Here is a 12217-nt window from a genome sequence, read left to right as displayed (position 1 = left end):
CATCAATGTCACGTAACGGAGAAAATAACAGGAGGTAATGCTGCAGTCCTGCAGGGACTGAGGACACATGTGCGGTGGTTGGCTCAGTGGGAACTGTACAGACACAGATCACACTAAATATGTTGCTGCTTGGTTTTTGTTGCAGCGTTAAAAAGTCACGGGACTATAAAAACTGTGACTATACAGTTAAAGAGATGTGAACAACATCAGAAAAAAATAAAACATTTGCTTGAGTTGAGGAAATAAAATATTTCCTTGAAATATTTGACACTTCATAGACTTCTGAAAGTCAAAGCAACAGGTGCGTGCTCCTGCTTTTGACACCAGATGGTGCTACTGAGTTAAAAGAGCACATCGTCACTGACAAGCTACAGTACAAAAATATTCAGCCTTTCAGCATTAGATAGCAATGTTAAAGAGAAAATACTTAAGCCTACAAAGAACGATTTCACTGTACTTTATCACAACTGATCTAAAAGGAAGGAATTATTTTTGTCAACAACAGAGAGAGGTGAACTTGTCTTACCCTGACAGCTCTTCTGAGAGATCCGATGATGAACCTCCTGGCTGGCTTGGTCGGCACATCACTTGTTTCTCCGTTCTGCTCTGCATTCTGCTCTCCGTTCTGCTCTGCATTCTGCTCTGCATTCTGCTCTGCATTCTGCTCTGCGTTCTGCTCTTCGGCCTCTTCCTCTCCATTCTGCAGCTGCTTCTCTGGACTGAACGGGTAGGTGAGCTCTATGTCTCCCTCGTCCAGGGCGATCTTCTCGCCTTTGAAGTTAGGCTTCTCATACAGCACCCATCTAGGGGGGGAAAAAAGGGGCACAAGGTTAAAAACCTCCAATGTACTTATGATCTATGCTTCTGGGCCTGTGTTTGTATACAATTCATAGCCCCCCTGTTGATTGAAAACAGTTTCACATCACATCGCTGCATCTTTATTCTGAAATCTAACAAAGCGGTGTTCATACATGGGAGACAGAAGGATTGGTATGATTGGTTAAAGTGAGACTTTGTTACTTTTAAAAGAAGAAACACTTTCTCCCTCCTACAGATCAAAAGCTGGATTAATAAGCAATAAAATGCATTGACCGATTCAATACACTCAATACACACACTGGTAGGACCAGTCGCATATTGTGGCTAAAGTTAGCTGGTGTTACCAAACTTTGTGTAACACTTTGGTTCTGACTAAATATCTGCAAAAATAACCCCATTGTGATCAGCGTGTTGTGTGAAGAAGTCATTGGTAAAAACACAAACATTGTATCTGCTAAACATCAGCAATAAAAGCGCTGTCATTGTGAGCAGGTTAGGATGCACTACCCAGTCAGCTCACTGACTTTGTGACTCTTCTCCACTGTTACAACAGGTTTTAGCATTATCGCATATTTGACACTTGTCCTGGACATCTGAAACATCAGAAGGGGCTCCAACTAGACACTGTCACCAGTGGGTTCACCCGTCTAAAAGCTTGAGAACCACTGATTTAATATTTAACATTGCATTGTATTTTTTAAGCTTATCCAATGTTTTGTAGGTCTAAAAAGTAACAAGCAATCAAGGCTGTCAAATAAATGTGATGGAATAAAAAGTCATCAAAGGAGAAAGTACCATGAAATGGAAACACTCAAGTATAATACAAGTAGCTTTACATTGTACTTAAGGACAGTGCTGCTTGACCAAGATACATCTGTTAATAAAAGAAAGTAGATCTTAGTTTTAACCTGGGCCAAAAAAGTACATAAAAGTCTTTAATTAGAGAAGGAGCTGTGGTTTTGGCAGTGGTGCCGTGTATCGATACATGAGATGAGATGGCAGTATAATTATCTCTTTGTAGGAAGCCAATCAAGCCTGGTGTTGGTGGTGCAGGTCATAGCAACAGTACCATCAGTGCTGGTTCACGGTGTTGGCTGTGTTACATAAAACATTCCACATCTGACGCAAGTGTGTGCTTCAGCATGTGTGCATGGGTGTGTTAACCATGTAAAGGTATTTGCATGTCTACAGCGCATCAATGGCTGTTTTGTTTTGATGAGGGGTTTATTATAACTAATTACACACCTTACAGTTCAAGAGGAACAATGTGTGGAGGTGTCACCCTATCTACCTTTGCAACTTTAACAATCTCCAGATGCTTGTGTTTATTGAAGTGCCAAATAGTTGTTGTTGGTGGTGGCATGAGGTGCAGATTTACTGGTGTTTGTTTGACTGTTTTTTGAGTGTGCTCTTGATGTACAGTGTTGTCCCACGATGCAATACACAAAGGAAATGTAGGTAACTATGACAGTGAAACAGTTAAAACAGTTAATTCTTTGGCACAATAGCATGTCCTGTGTCGTTTTCTGTTAAAAAAAAATGTTAAGTACAATACGCAGATTTTCTTGTATACTAACTGCAAAAACTTGGATAGCAAAATACTTGTACAGTTGAGCCACTCACCCTCCTCTGACGACCCTGATGGAGATGGTCTCCTGCAGCTCCCAGGGCGTGGCATCGATGACATCGCCGCGCACCTCGAGCCTCTGGCCGCACATCCCTGGCTGGTCAAAGATATATATCTAGAGAAAACAGAATAGATCACACTGGGGGTTGCTCATTTCAGCAGGGCAGACGTTTGTCATTTACTTGGACGGTGAGAATGATATAATGGCAGACTGGATACGATTACTAGTAATGACAAGGAACTACTGTAGCCAAGAGCCCAACCTGCTGCAGAAGAATCCTTTATGTGGTTATGGAAAATTACAGGTTGGTGTCAATATTATCTGGTGGCATTATCTCGAGTTTCATATCCAAGCATGAATATTAAATTTCATGCTAAACCCCCTCAGACATCTGATACAAGAATGGTGCAATGTAGAAAGTAACAGTATATCGGTAGAGTTGCACGGTAGCATAAGTACGGAATATTTAATATTAGCATCTGCAAAACGAAAAAGCAGAGTGAAATTTTGCACAAATAAAAAAGAGATAAAGAAATTTTAAACACGGATGAATACTTAAATCAGTGTATGAAAAGAATGAAAAGAGTAGTTCTCTTCCTCGAGGAGGTTCTTTGTTCCTCGAGACAACAAGAGCTCCTAAAACACACTGTTCTCGTCTACAGTGCTGACATGTTTCGTCCATTCAGGTCTGAAGCCCTGGAGCATGGAAGAGTACGCAGGAGCTGATCCTAAATGTCAGCTCCACCTCTAGCTTTCAGGATCGCTCACAGACAATCCGCAGCTGCATGCAGGAGCATGCCTGACATTTGAAAGTTAATAACGTATGTGGGATGGAATGGGCATAAGTGTGCAATTTATCGATCACAGCCTGACATACCTGTCTGGGATGCTTGTTTGGTTATCTGGCAGAGCGAAGAGTTAAACCAGACAGTCTGCTACGGCTAAAGGTAAAGGTAAAGCAGGTAAAGCACTTCATGTCCATGAGTGAATGAACAGCATAATGAGCGTCCCACAGCAAGCTTCACAAGAAAGCTTTGGTAACAGACAGCAGTCTTTGCAGTTCTGCTTCTATAAAGCTACTCTATTACATTTGTTACGTGTGGACACAATTCAGTGACTGAAAATGGCTTCTAAAATGTAGTGTTAATATTGCCTTCTACATTTTTCGTCATCATTTATAGAAAACAAAACCAATCTATCTACATTTTCTGCATAAATTGTATGTATTTATGTCTTAAAAAATAAATCTGTAGTAAGAAATGCATTGTGACTTATAAGACTAAGAGTATATCAGTTGGTCTATCTGTGCACTTTGGAACAGGGTGCTGTGAGCTAAATGCTAACATCAGCACCCTAACCTGCTCACAATGGCATGGTAGAACGTTTACAATGTTCACAATTTTGGTTTAGCGTGTTAGCATGCTAGCATTTGCCAATTAGCTCCACCCACAAAGTACACCCGAGGCTGATGGGAACGGTGATAGTTTTTCAGGTCATACACTAAATTGTTGTACATGTTTAAATTGTGACCTGATGTCGATGATGGCTTTACAGTGGGCCGTCAAAGTCACTGGGATTCATCCTCTGGGCATCATAGTTATCGCTACCAAATTTGATCGCAATCTTTGTATTCAGACACTTTATTCTCTATTGCCTCCTTTCTATTCTGCAGTCCAGAGGCTGAAATGTCAGCATGAAAAAAAAAAAAGAGGTGATTGTTTATCTAGGCAGAGTCAAATTCCACAGAAACACATCCCTCACAGTGATATCGCTTCCTGGTCCCAGGAAATCAGTGACAACGCTCAGCCGTGTGTGCCGTGTGGAGACTCACCTTTCCAGGACGAGGATTGAGTTTCCCATGCTCCTTCTCTTTAGTGAGCTGTGGACAAAGAAAACAAATATATTTCAGCAAACTTTCTACTTGACACATAGTGTTTAGCAGTGCATTTTCTTTCCTTTTTTCTTTTTCTGACACCTTAAAAGCATTTCATTTATAGGATTAAAAAGATAAAAGGTAAAAGCCAAGATCAAGTTCAATGCTATTAGGTAAAAAAATAAATAAATGTGGGCGAATTCAGAGTTTTTACCCCGGCTTTTTACTTATTTATTTTACATTTACAACAACCCCAATACAGATCCATATTAGAAGACTACTGTCAGTAATATGATCTATGTGACATAATAGAACGTACTTCCACACCAAATAACCCCTCTTTCGCATTTTTAAGGTTGGACCCCCACCTATTACATTTATTTTAGCTGACTTCTGTTCGGTGACAATGGCAGTCATTCACAAACATGCCAGATGACCTACATGTTGTTTACGTCACACTGTTCAACAGGTTGTGGTGGCGTCAAAGGGAGGAGAGAGGACATTCTTCATGACAGCACAAGCACCTCCTTCACAGGTGGGAAAGCCAAACATTCCTCCCCTATACCTGTTTAACCTGATGCCCTGTAGTGCTGCTCCCACCGATAACAACAGGGTCTCACCTGAGATCTGACATTGCGATGGATTTGACTTCCTGTTTCACGTGTGTGTGCGCGATGTGCATTTCTGAGCCTTCATCCGGTATGCCGGAATTTTGAGGATATTTGCTTCTACAACTTGGAATGTGGCTGCAGCTAAGCGGACATGAAATTTGCATATACATTTAGCAGAGAGATTGTGTGTTTGGAGTCCGGTATCACCCCGCCTCTATTCTCTGGAAGCTCTGTCGGAAACAGGTTATCATCTGGCTCATGTTACCAACTAACGAGGGCCTCTTACAGTAGGCTCTTATTTCAACAGTCCTCGTTAGTGTCCCACATTGCCCTAATTTACTATGGACCCTGTTTCAATTAGATACTTTCTGAGAAATAAATAACCAATTTCAACCAAATTGAACCTTAATTGTGCAGGATACAATAGCATTTGACCTTTTCCTGAAGAGCAACAGAACACCTTTTTACATTTTCAGTGAAAGCAAGCTGAGGGCATGAATGGTGCCTTTTCAGCGTTTCCCACCACAGAGCCAAATAAAAAGAAGAAAGAGCTTTGACCTCCCATTCATCTCTCAATTCCCTGCATTTTTCTTGTATTTTAAGTCAAGAGGCTTTAACATTTAGTAAATGTAAATCTTATTTTTATTTATTTTTTACATTAAAACACATTGGTTCCACTTGGTGTTTGCCATGACAAAAATATACGTGTTTTACCAAAGCCAAGAGCAAAAGGGATTCGGCAAAATACGGTCATTTATAAAAATAATACTCAGAATATTAAAGGCAGGGCTACAAAATGCCTTTGTCAACAAATAACAAAGCCGTCTCATCATTTAGTCATTTATCCCATAGAGTAGACAATGCTCATTTTTTAGAGATTTGTTTCACCCCTTTTTTAAATGAATGTACTTTTGTACTTGAAGTATTGTGCTGTGTGTATACATTTTAATTGTCCACCCTGGTTGACAATAATGTTGTATTCGATTCAATACTTCTACTATATATACTTAAGTCTACTTAGTGCCGATGTTGTCATCGGCCATGCTGCTATTGCGTAACCAACAAAGACTTAAAGTCAACATTTACATTTGTCTTGCCTGTCATAATAACATGGCTGCATGTTGATGCTCTTGGGCAAAAAAAAACCTGATCTGAATATGTGAGTGACAAACACAACACAATAGAGGAGTATTGACAAGGAAGGCTATCATAACCTGTCCGACTGGGACACTTGAATCTGTCTCACAGGTTTTACTTACAGCTGGTTTACAGGACAGTGCCGGTAGAAACACTAAGAGCCATTGGAAGAGGCTAACTGGACTTTATTTGAACTAAATTTGATTAATTTTTCCTGTACATATCTATTTATCTATTTATTTAAGTATGTTTTGTGTGGACATTCATCTGTAAAACAAATGGGACTGTTGGGACAGTTTGTAAAGGAAACAATAAAAATCTTAATGGAAAAAACAAATCCAGTGCAGTACTGTCAATGCCTTACTCATCTTGGCCATGTTTTTTGCATATATATATATATATATATATATATACTATATATATACACACATACATCCTTCTTAACGTCCCTTCCAGCCTTCACTATACAGCTCCAGACAAGGTCAAACAACTGCATCATTCATGGGGAGCAATGTGTTTACTGAATTATGAAACATAAACTCCAACAGACACTTTTCACCTTGAGTTCCCTTCCCTCCCAGCAGCCCGGGCACACGATCTGCTCTCCCATGAAATTGGTTACCGTGGATGGAATGTGCAGTCTCAGCAAATCCCTCATTCAAAAATAATTAAATAAATGCATGCACAACGTGTGCTGCATGTAACTGACGATCACAGCAAATAAAAACTCCATCTCTTTGTCATCTTCTCTCACCCTGCCACCTTCAAATTTCTCCCTGTCACCTCCACTTCATCGGGTATTAAGCAAACAAGCAGAGAAATGTGAGGAAGAGACAGCTGGAATGGGTGGGGAGCCCGGTGGAGGAAAATAATGAAAAAAAATAAACAAGAAACTGTTCTTCGAGGATTAAATTATTGAGAAGTCTCACACCCACCGGCTGAGAAAGTGTCACTGATGGTTTCAATGCATGGGGGAGTTTTACAGCATGGAATCCTACTAATGATTGGATGTATAGAGGTATGCATCAGTCAGCAGCAGCGTGTTTAAAGTCCCATTAATGTCATGTACGTGTGTTCCAAATTCCCAAATGCCTAATTCTTCTTTCTTTAAGTCGACAGGAGTAAAAAAGGATGAGGATGTAAAAACATCTCCTGTTCACACCCACTGCATAATAGAACACACTACTTTTACTGATAAAAGCCAGGCCAATACTCTTGTTTATATAGATAAATGTAATGTCATATAATTGAGAATTCTTAAAATCTACATTATACTACTATATTATAGTACAATGTGGTGTGGTGGCTAGCACCGTAGCCTCACAGCAAGAGGGGATGGGGTTTGATTCCCGGGCTAGACGGGCCTTCTGTGTGGAGTTTGCATGTTCTCCTCGTGCCCCCGGTTCTCTCCGGGTTCTCCGGCTTCCTCCCACAGTCCAAACGGTGTGACGGTGTGGATGTGAGCGTGAATGGTTGTCTGTCTATATATGTCAGCCCTGCGATAGTCTGGGTGTACACTGCCCCCCCCGCGACACTGAACAGGTTAACCAGTTAAAGATAATGGATGAATTAGCATTATAATTATTGTAACCATTTTAAAAAGTCAATGAATTTCCAGATTAAACAAACATCACTTGTCTGTCTTTTCTCCATACCTTCTTCATTAGTCCTGCTGTGCATTCGTGACAGAGAGGACAGTATAAAACTCCTCTGTCTGAAAAAGTGTGACTTTTTTTTTTGTTCCTGTGGGAATATTTTCAGCCTCGGCAGATCTTAGAGGCCCAAAGCCATCATCTGAAGTCAGTAACAGTCTCAGTGAATCAGTCGGTAATATGAGCTGTGGTCTGCATGCTTTCGCCTGGGAAAAGGAGCGTCGACAGCCACGACTACTGAATGCAGCAGAGGCAAACTGGGCTGTTGGAACATAAGCAAACATCCTGTGCAAACATTTGTATCGAAACTACACAGGACAGCTGTTGACTAATGAGTAAGTACACCTTGAGCATCCAGCTAGCACTCCATTTGTATTTGCGAGGACAGAAATAATGCCACTGTGTTATGGGGCGAAAGAAAAAGATCAACACATGATATATCGAGGAGAACAGCATCATTAAAAAAAAATCACAATATCAGGACCTGCTTTTACAGCTTGTCCGCAACCTCCCCTAAGGGGTAAGTTCTGTGGTTTCTTTCTTTCCCAACTGTTGGCATACCTGCACTCATTATATAAAACGGGTGAATGTGAAATTTGGGAGTGTGACATTTAGTGGTTTCTTGGCTGAGGCGCGAAACGGAAAGAACAACCGAAAAGTGGGTGTGGGAGCGACAATTATTCAGGAAAATAGAGTGTGTGCGTATGCACACGTGAATTCTCTCTCTCTCTCTCTCTCTCTCTCTCTCTCTCTCTCTCTCTCAGATAAAAATCATTTAAGACATGTCCTAATCAGTTGAGCCCTTCCCGTGAATGCTTGCACGCGTTTAACGAGTGTACACCTGCCTGAACGCACTCCTGAGTAGACGCCCTTTTCTGTGTGATTATGTAATGCTCAGCGCCGGCGGTGACAGTATCTACCGGACAGGTTTGGATTCAACCGTATACATTTCCATTTTTTGATCAGAATTGGCAAGGAAGCCACTGATGCACCGGTTTTTTTTTTCTGGTGGTGCTTCACAAACATTCACAACGCTACAGTATGTGAAGGTACACGGACACCTACAAAAAGCAGCACAAAGAGGGACTGTTCCTGTGTGCACAGCAAACCACATATGAAGTCGTGTCTCTCACCTATTGTGACCTGAGCTGCTGTTTGTCATTTTTTTTACAACCGCGAGGAGAATAGACCTTCGAGTGAGGCAAAGAGCTTTCAACATAATGAGTAAACATTTTACAAAGGCAGAATGTACACGTGTAGCAGACTTTCTCTCTCATGTCGTTACCTGGGACCATTTCAAGCCGCACACCACCTTGAACTGACCTGCGAATGTTTGCACACCGTGCACTTTGACTTCTCTTTTGTTAAACAAAGTGTGAAATAACAAGAGAATGGCTTCTTCTACTGCATTCTTGCACTTACCTTTTCCTTGGGGTGCAGAAAAAACCCCATTACTTATACTCTGTAGGCCTGCTTTAATATAAATTAATTCTACAAGTGATTCACCAAAAAGGTGGAAACGCAATATTCCTTTTCAATTCAAAGATCCCCCTTTTCCTCAGCAGCTTGTGCAGCTCATGTAACTTTATCTAATTAAGACATTTCTCACCTGAATTGTTATATATTTAAATGTCATCCAAGCAATACTAATAATACTTAGTGAGACTAAATAAACAGCAGTAGTAATACTCACATAAGCATCAGGGAAGGCCTTGTATTTCGATGCTAAATTCTTCACAGACTCAAGTTCTTGGCTCTGGACCTGGCTCTGGAACTGAGATTCTCCATGCCTACTGTTGAACAATGAAGTCTGCTGGACTCCCATGGTGCCCTCACTACTGAAGCTCCTCTGCAGGATGGGAGAGGCCGCTGCCCCAGTACCTGCACCCATCCCCATCCCCATCCCCTGCGTCTGACCAAACATACTTAAGGGGGAGTCTGTGGTAGTGAACGGCCTCTGGAGGTCTATGGAGCCGGCGGGGCTGAGGAGGCGGGCTGGACTGTTGCTGGAGGGCGGCGAGCCGATGCCCCGCAGCAGAGGCAGACTCATATGAGCGCTGGGGCTTTCAGCTCCGGTCAAGGAGCTCGACGGGGAGGGAGAGGAGTTCAAAAGGAAGGAGAAGCGCTCAAAGCGGGACCCGGCTGGTTCTGTTCTAGTTCCCGATTCACCAAGCTCCTTCTTTCCCGAACTCATGCGATCGTTAGAAGGCCCCTTATCAGGTAGCGAGCTGGTGCGGAAGAGCGGGCGATGGGCCTTTCCGTTTTCAAAAGTCTGATCTATGGATGGTGACCTGTGGCTTCCAAAGATGACGCTGTTGTCCAGGCGGGAGGTAGGGGTGGAAGGCGAAAGAAGTCCGTTTCCATTCTGCACTAGGGATTTTAATTCCCCAGGAGACGAGTCAGAGGAATTTCTCATTATTATACTGTTGATACCAGATGATCTCAGGGGCAAGTTCAGGCCTCTTGTTCCGGGCTGCTGCTGGTCCTGCAGGTGAGTATAGCAATGAGTTAAAGGGTTGATGCACCCGAGTTGTAAAAACAAACAAAACTAAAATGTTGTCAATCATGTACCTATAAAGCTATCTAGTCATGCAGCTTGCTGTTGGTTTTAAAAATGCACTCTGTCCCCTGTTACTTAGGATAAACCACAAAGGGATATGAGAAGATACAAGTTTAAAGAGCAAGCAAACTTACAAAACCAGACAAATCTGACTTAATATGATAGATAATAATAGAATAATACAAATAATATAGTTATGTCCTCCTGCAATAAGGAAGAAAATAACATTTCACTGTCACTGTTCATTTCTATTGCATTTTGGAGATACAAAGCTTTTCACTAAGACAAAGACTTTACTGAACTTTGTGTCTGAATGTACCTGCTGGCTCTGCTTCATCAATTCCAGTGGTGAACGAGTGTCTCTGGCGGAGCACCTCTTTAGTCCAAGGTCACTAGGCAGAGTGTAAATTCCTTTGAGGGACTCGGGAGGGTTGCCCATTGCTTCCATCTTTTTGGTGGGACTGATGAGGGAGGCAGGGATGCCAGGGGTGACGGGGCTGGGAGCATCCTCAACAATTGGTGGCAGGGAGGAGAGCAGGACTGGAGGGGCCCCGCGCAGGCTCCCGTTCCTGAGCCTTAGGGAGGGTCCCATGCTCCTCAGCGTGTCCACCAGGCTGTCCATATCGAACTGGTTGGGGGAGTCGTCGTCGGGGGAGGCTGGGGGAGAAGAGGGGGGAGCTGCAGGCTCGGAGTCCAACTCCACGAGTGTGGCCTTGAACACTCCAGTAAAACAGTCGTCGTCTTCACAACCGTCGATGGCGTCGTGGCCGTGAGCCGAGGATATGCCGGACACAGGGAGCTGATGAGAGTCCCAGCGTGACTGAAACCTCTCTGCCTCTCCCTCTGTCTCTCTCACTCTCTGTACTGCTCTTTCACTTGCAGGTGCAGCAGGCTCCTCCCGCTCCACCAAACTCCTCCTCCACTCATCTTTTGGTGCTCCCGCTGGCTCGCTGTCAAAGCTCAGAGAAACTTTGGTCATGTCACTCAGCCTGTCGCCAATGGTAACGTGTTCCTCTGGATAGGAGGAGGAGTTGCTGAGGTGTTTGTAGGCTGTATAATCGGAGAGAGCAGAGGAGGAGGAGGAGGAGGAGGTACTGGAGTAGGAGTCAGACATTCGGTAACTCAGAGAATCAGAAATGGAGGAACTCTCTGCTTTGTATGATCTATACTGAGAAACCCCATCAAATCTATTCCTCCACCTGTAATCTGAGTCGATATCTGTTCTATCTGATTCAGTGACAGTGGAGCTATCTTGGCTAAAGTCCACTGCATCCTGGCTTCCCTCAGTGGCATTGGCCTCGCTGACCAGAGACACTTTACGGAAACGATATTTGGATTCATCCTCCTTAGGGGGAGAGGACTTATTTGTGGACAGTTTGGTGCTTAGGCTGCTGTAGCCTGAATTCATTTCATCAGCCAATTCCTTCTCGGCTATAGGTGGCTGATTTACAGAAGCAAAGACTTCTGAAGCTACTGTGGGCGTCCTTGACACTGTCAGGGTCCTGGATGAATACAAAGAAAAACAGACAAAGATGACACAAACAGAAAAGACAGAGGACAGTCTGATTTGACAATGGTGACTGATACACAGTATATTAAGTACTGCAGTGCCTTCAGGGGGTGGTGGTCCTGCAATGTCAACAATGCAAATCGCACAAAGAAAGTTTGAGTAGCTTGACTTGCATGCAGACAGCCGTTTATTTGCTGCTTACTACTTATCTGCACTTTTGACACGGTTGAATTCTTGAAGAAACTGGAGTTTGGAACAACACAGTAACACATTTAAATGAAACAACAGTTCAGCTGGATTAACTTTAAAACCAAACCAACAAACGGTTTGCGGTGGGAGGATCTGTGCAAAATCAAAATGCTGTCAGCTGACATTTCAGGGTTACTCAAAGTCAAAATTACATTTACAGCATACGAACTGTGCAAAC

The 12217-nt window shown here is 42.8% G+C and overlaps 1 protein-coding gene across 1 annotated transcript in view; it reads right to left on the bottom strand.

Annotated features, from left to right (window-relative positions):
- crybg2 (crystallin beta-gamma domain containing 2) overlaps window positions 1-12217 on the bottom strand; it is a 42901-nt gene that overhangs the window by 6482 nt on the left and 24202 nt on the right. The window contains exons 5-9 of the mRNA XM_031866550.1: window positions 10600-11782; window positions 9414-10205; window positions 4279-4326; window positions 2443-2561; window positions 527-803 (exon numbers count right to left, since the gene is read on the bottom strand). Coding sequence (XP_031722410.1) covers window positions 527-803; window positions 2443-2561; window positions 4279-4326; window positions 9414-10205; window positions 10600-11782 — 2419 coding nt within the window. The remainder of the gene's footprint in view (window positions 1-526; window positions 804-2442; window positions 2562-4278; window positions 4327-9413; window positions 10206-10599; window positions 11783-12217) is intronic.

The sequence above is a fragment of the Anarrhichthys ocellatus genome, unplaced genomic scaffold, assembly GCF_004355925.1.
Source record: "Anarrhichthys ocellatus isolate YVR2014 unplaced genomic scaffold, GSC_Weel_1.0 scaffold35, whole genome shotgun sequence".
NCBI lineage: Eukaryota > Metazoa > Chordata > Actinopteri > Perciformes > Anarhichadidae > Anarrhichthys > Anarrhichthys ocellatus.
This window is presented reverse-complemented; position numbering and strand designations above follow the sequence as displayed.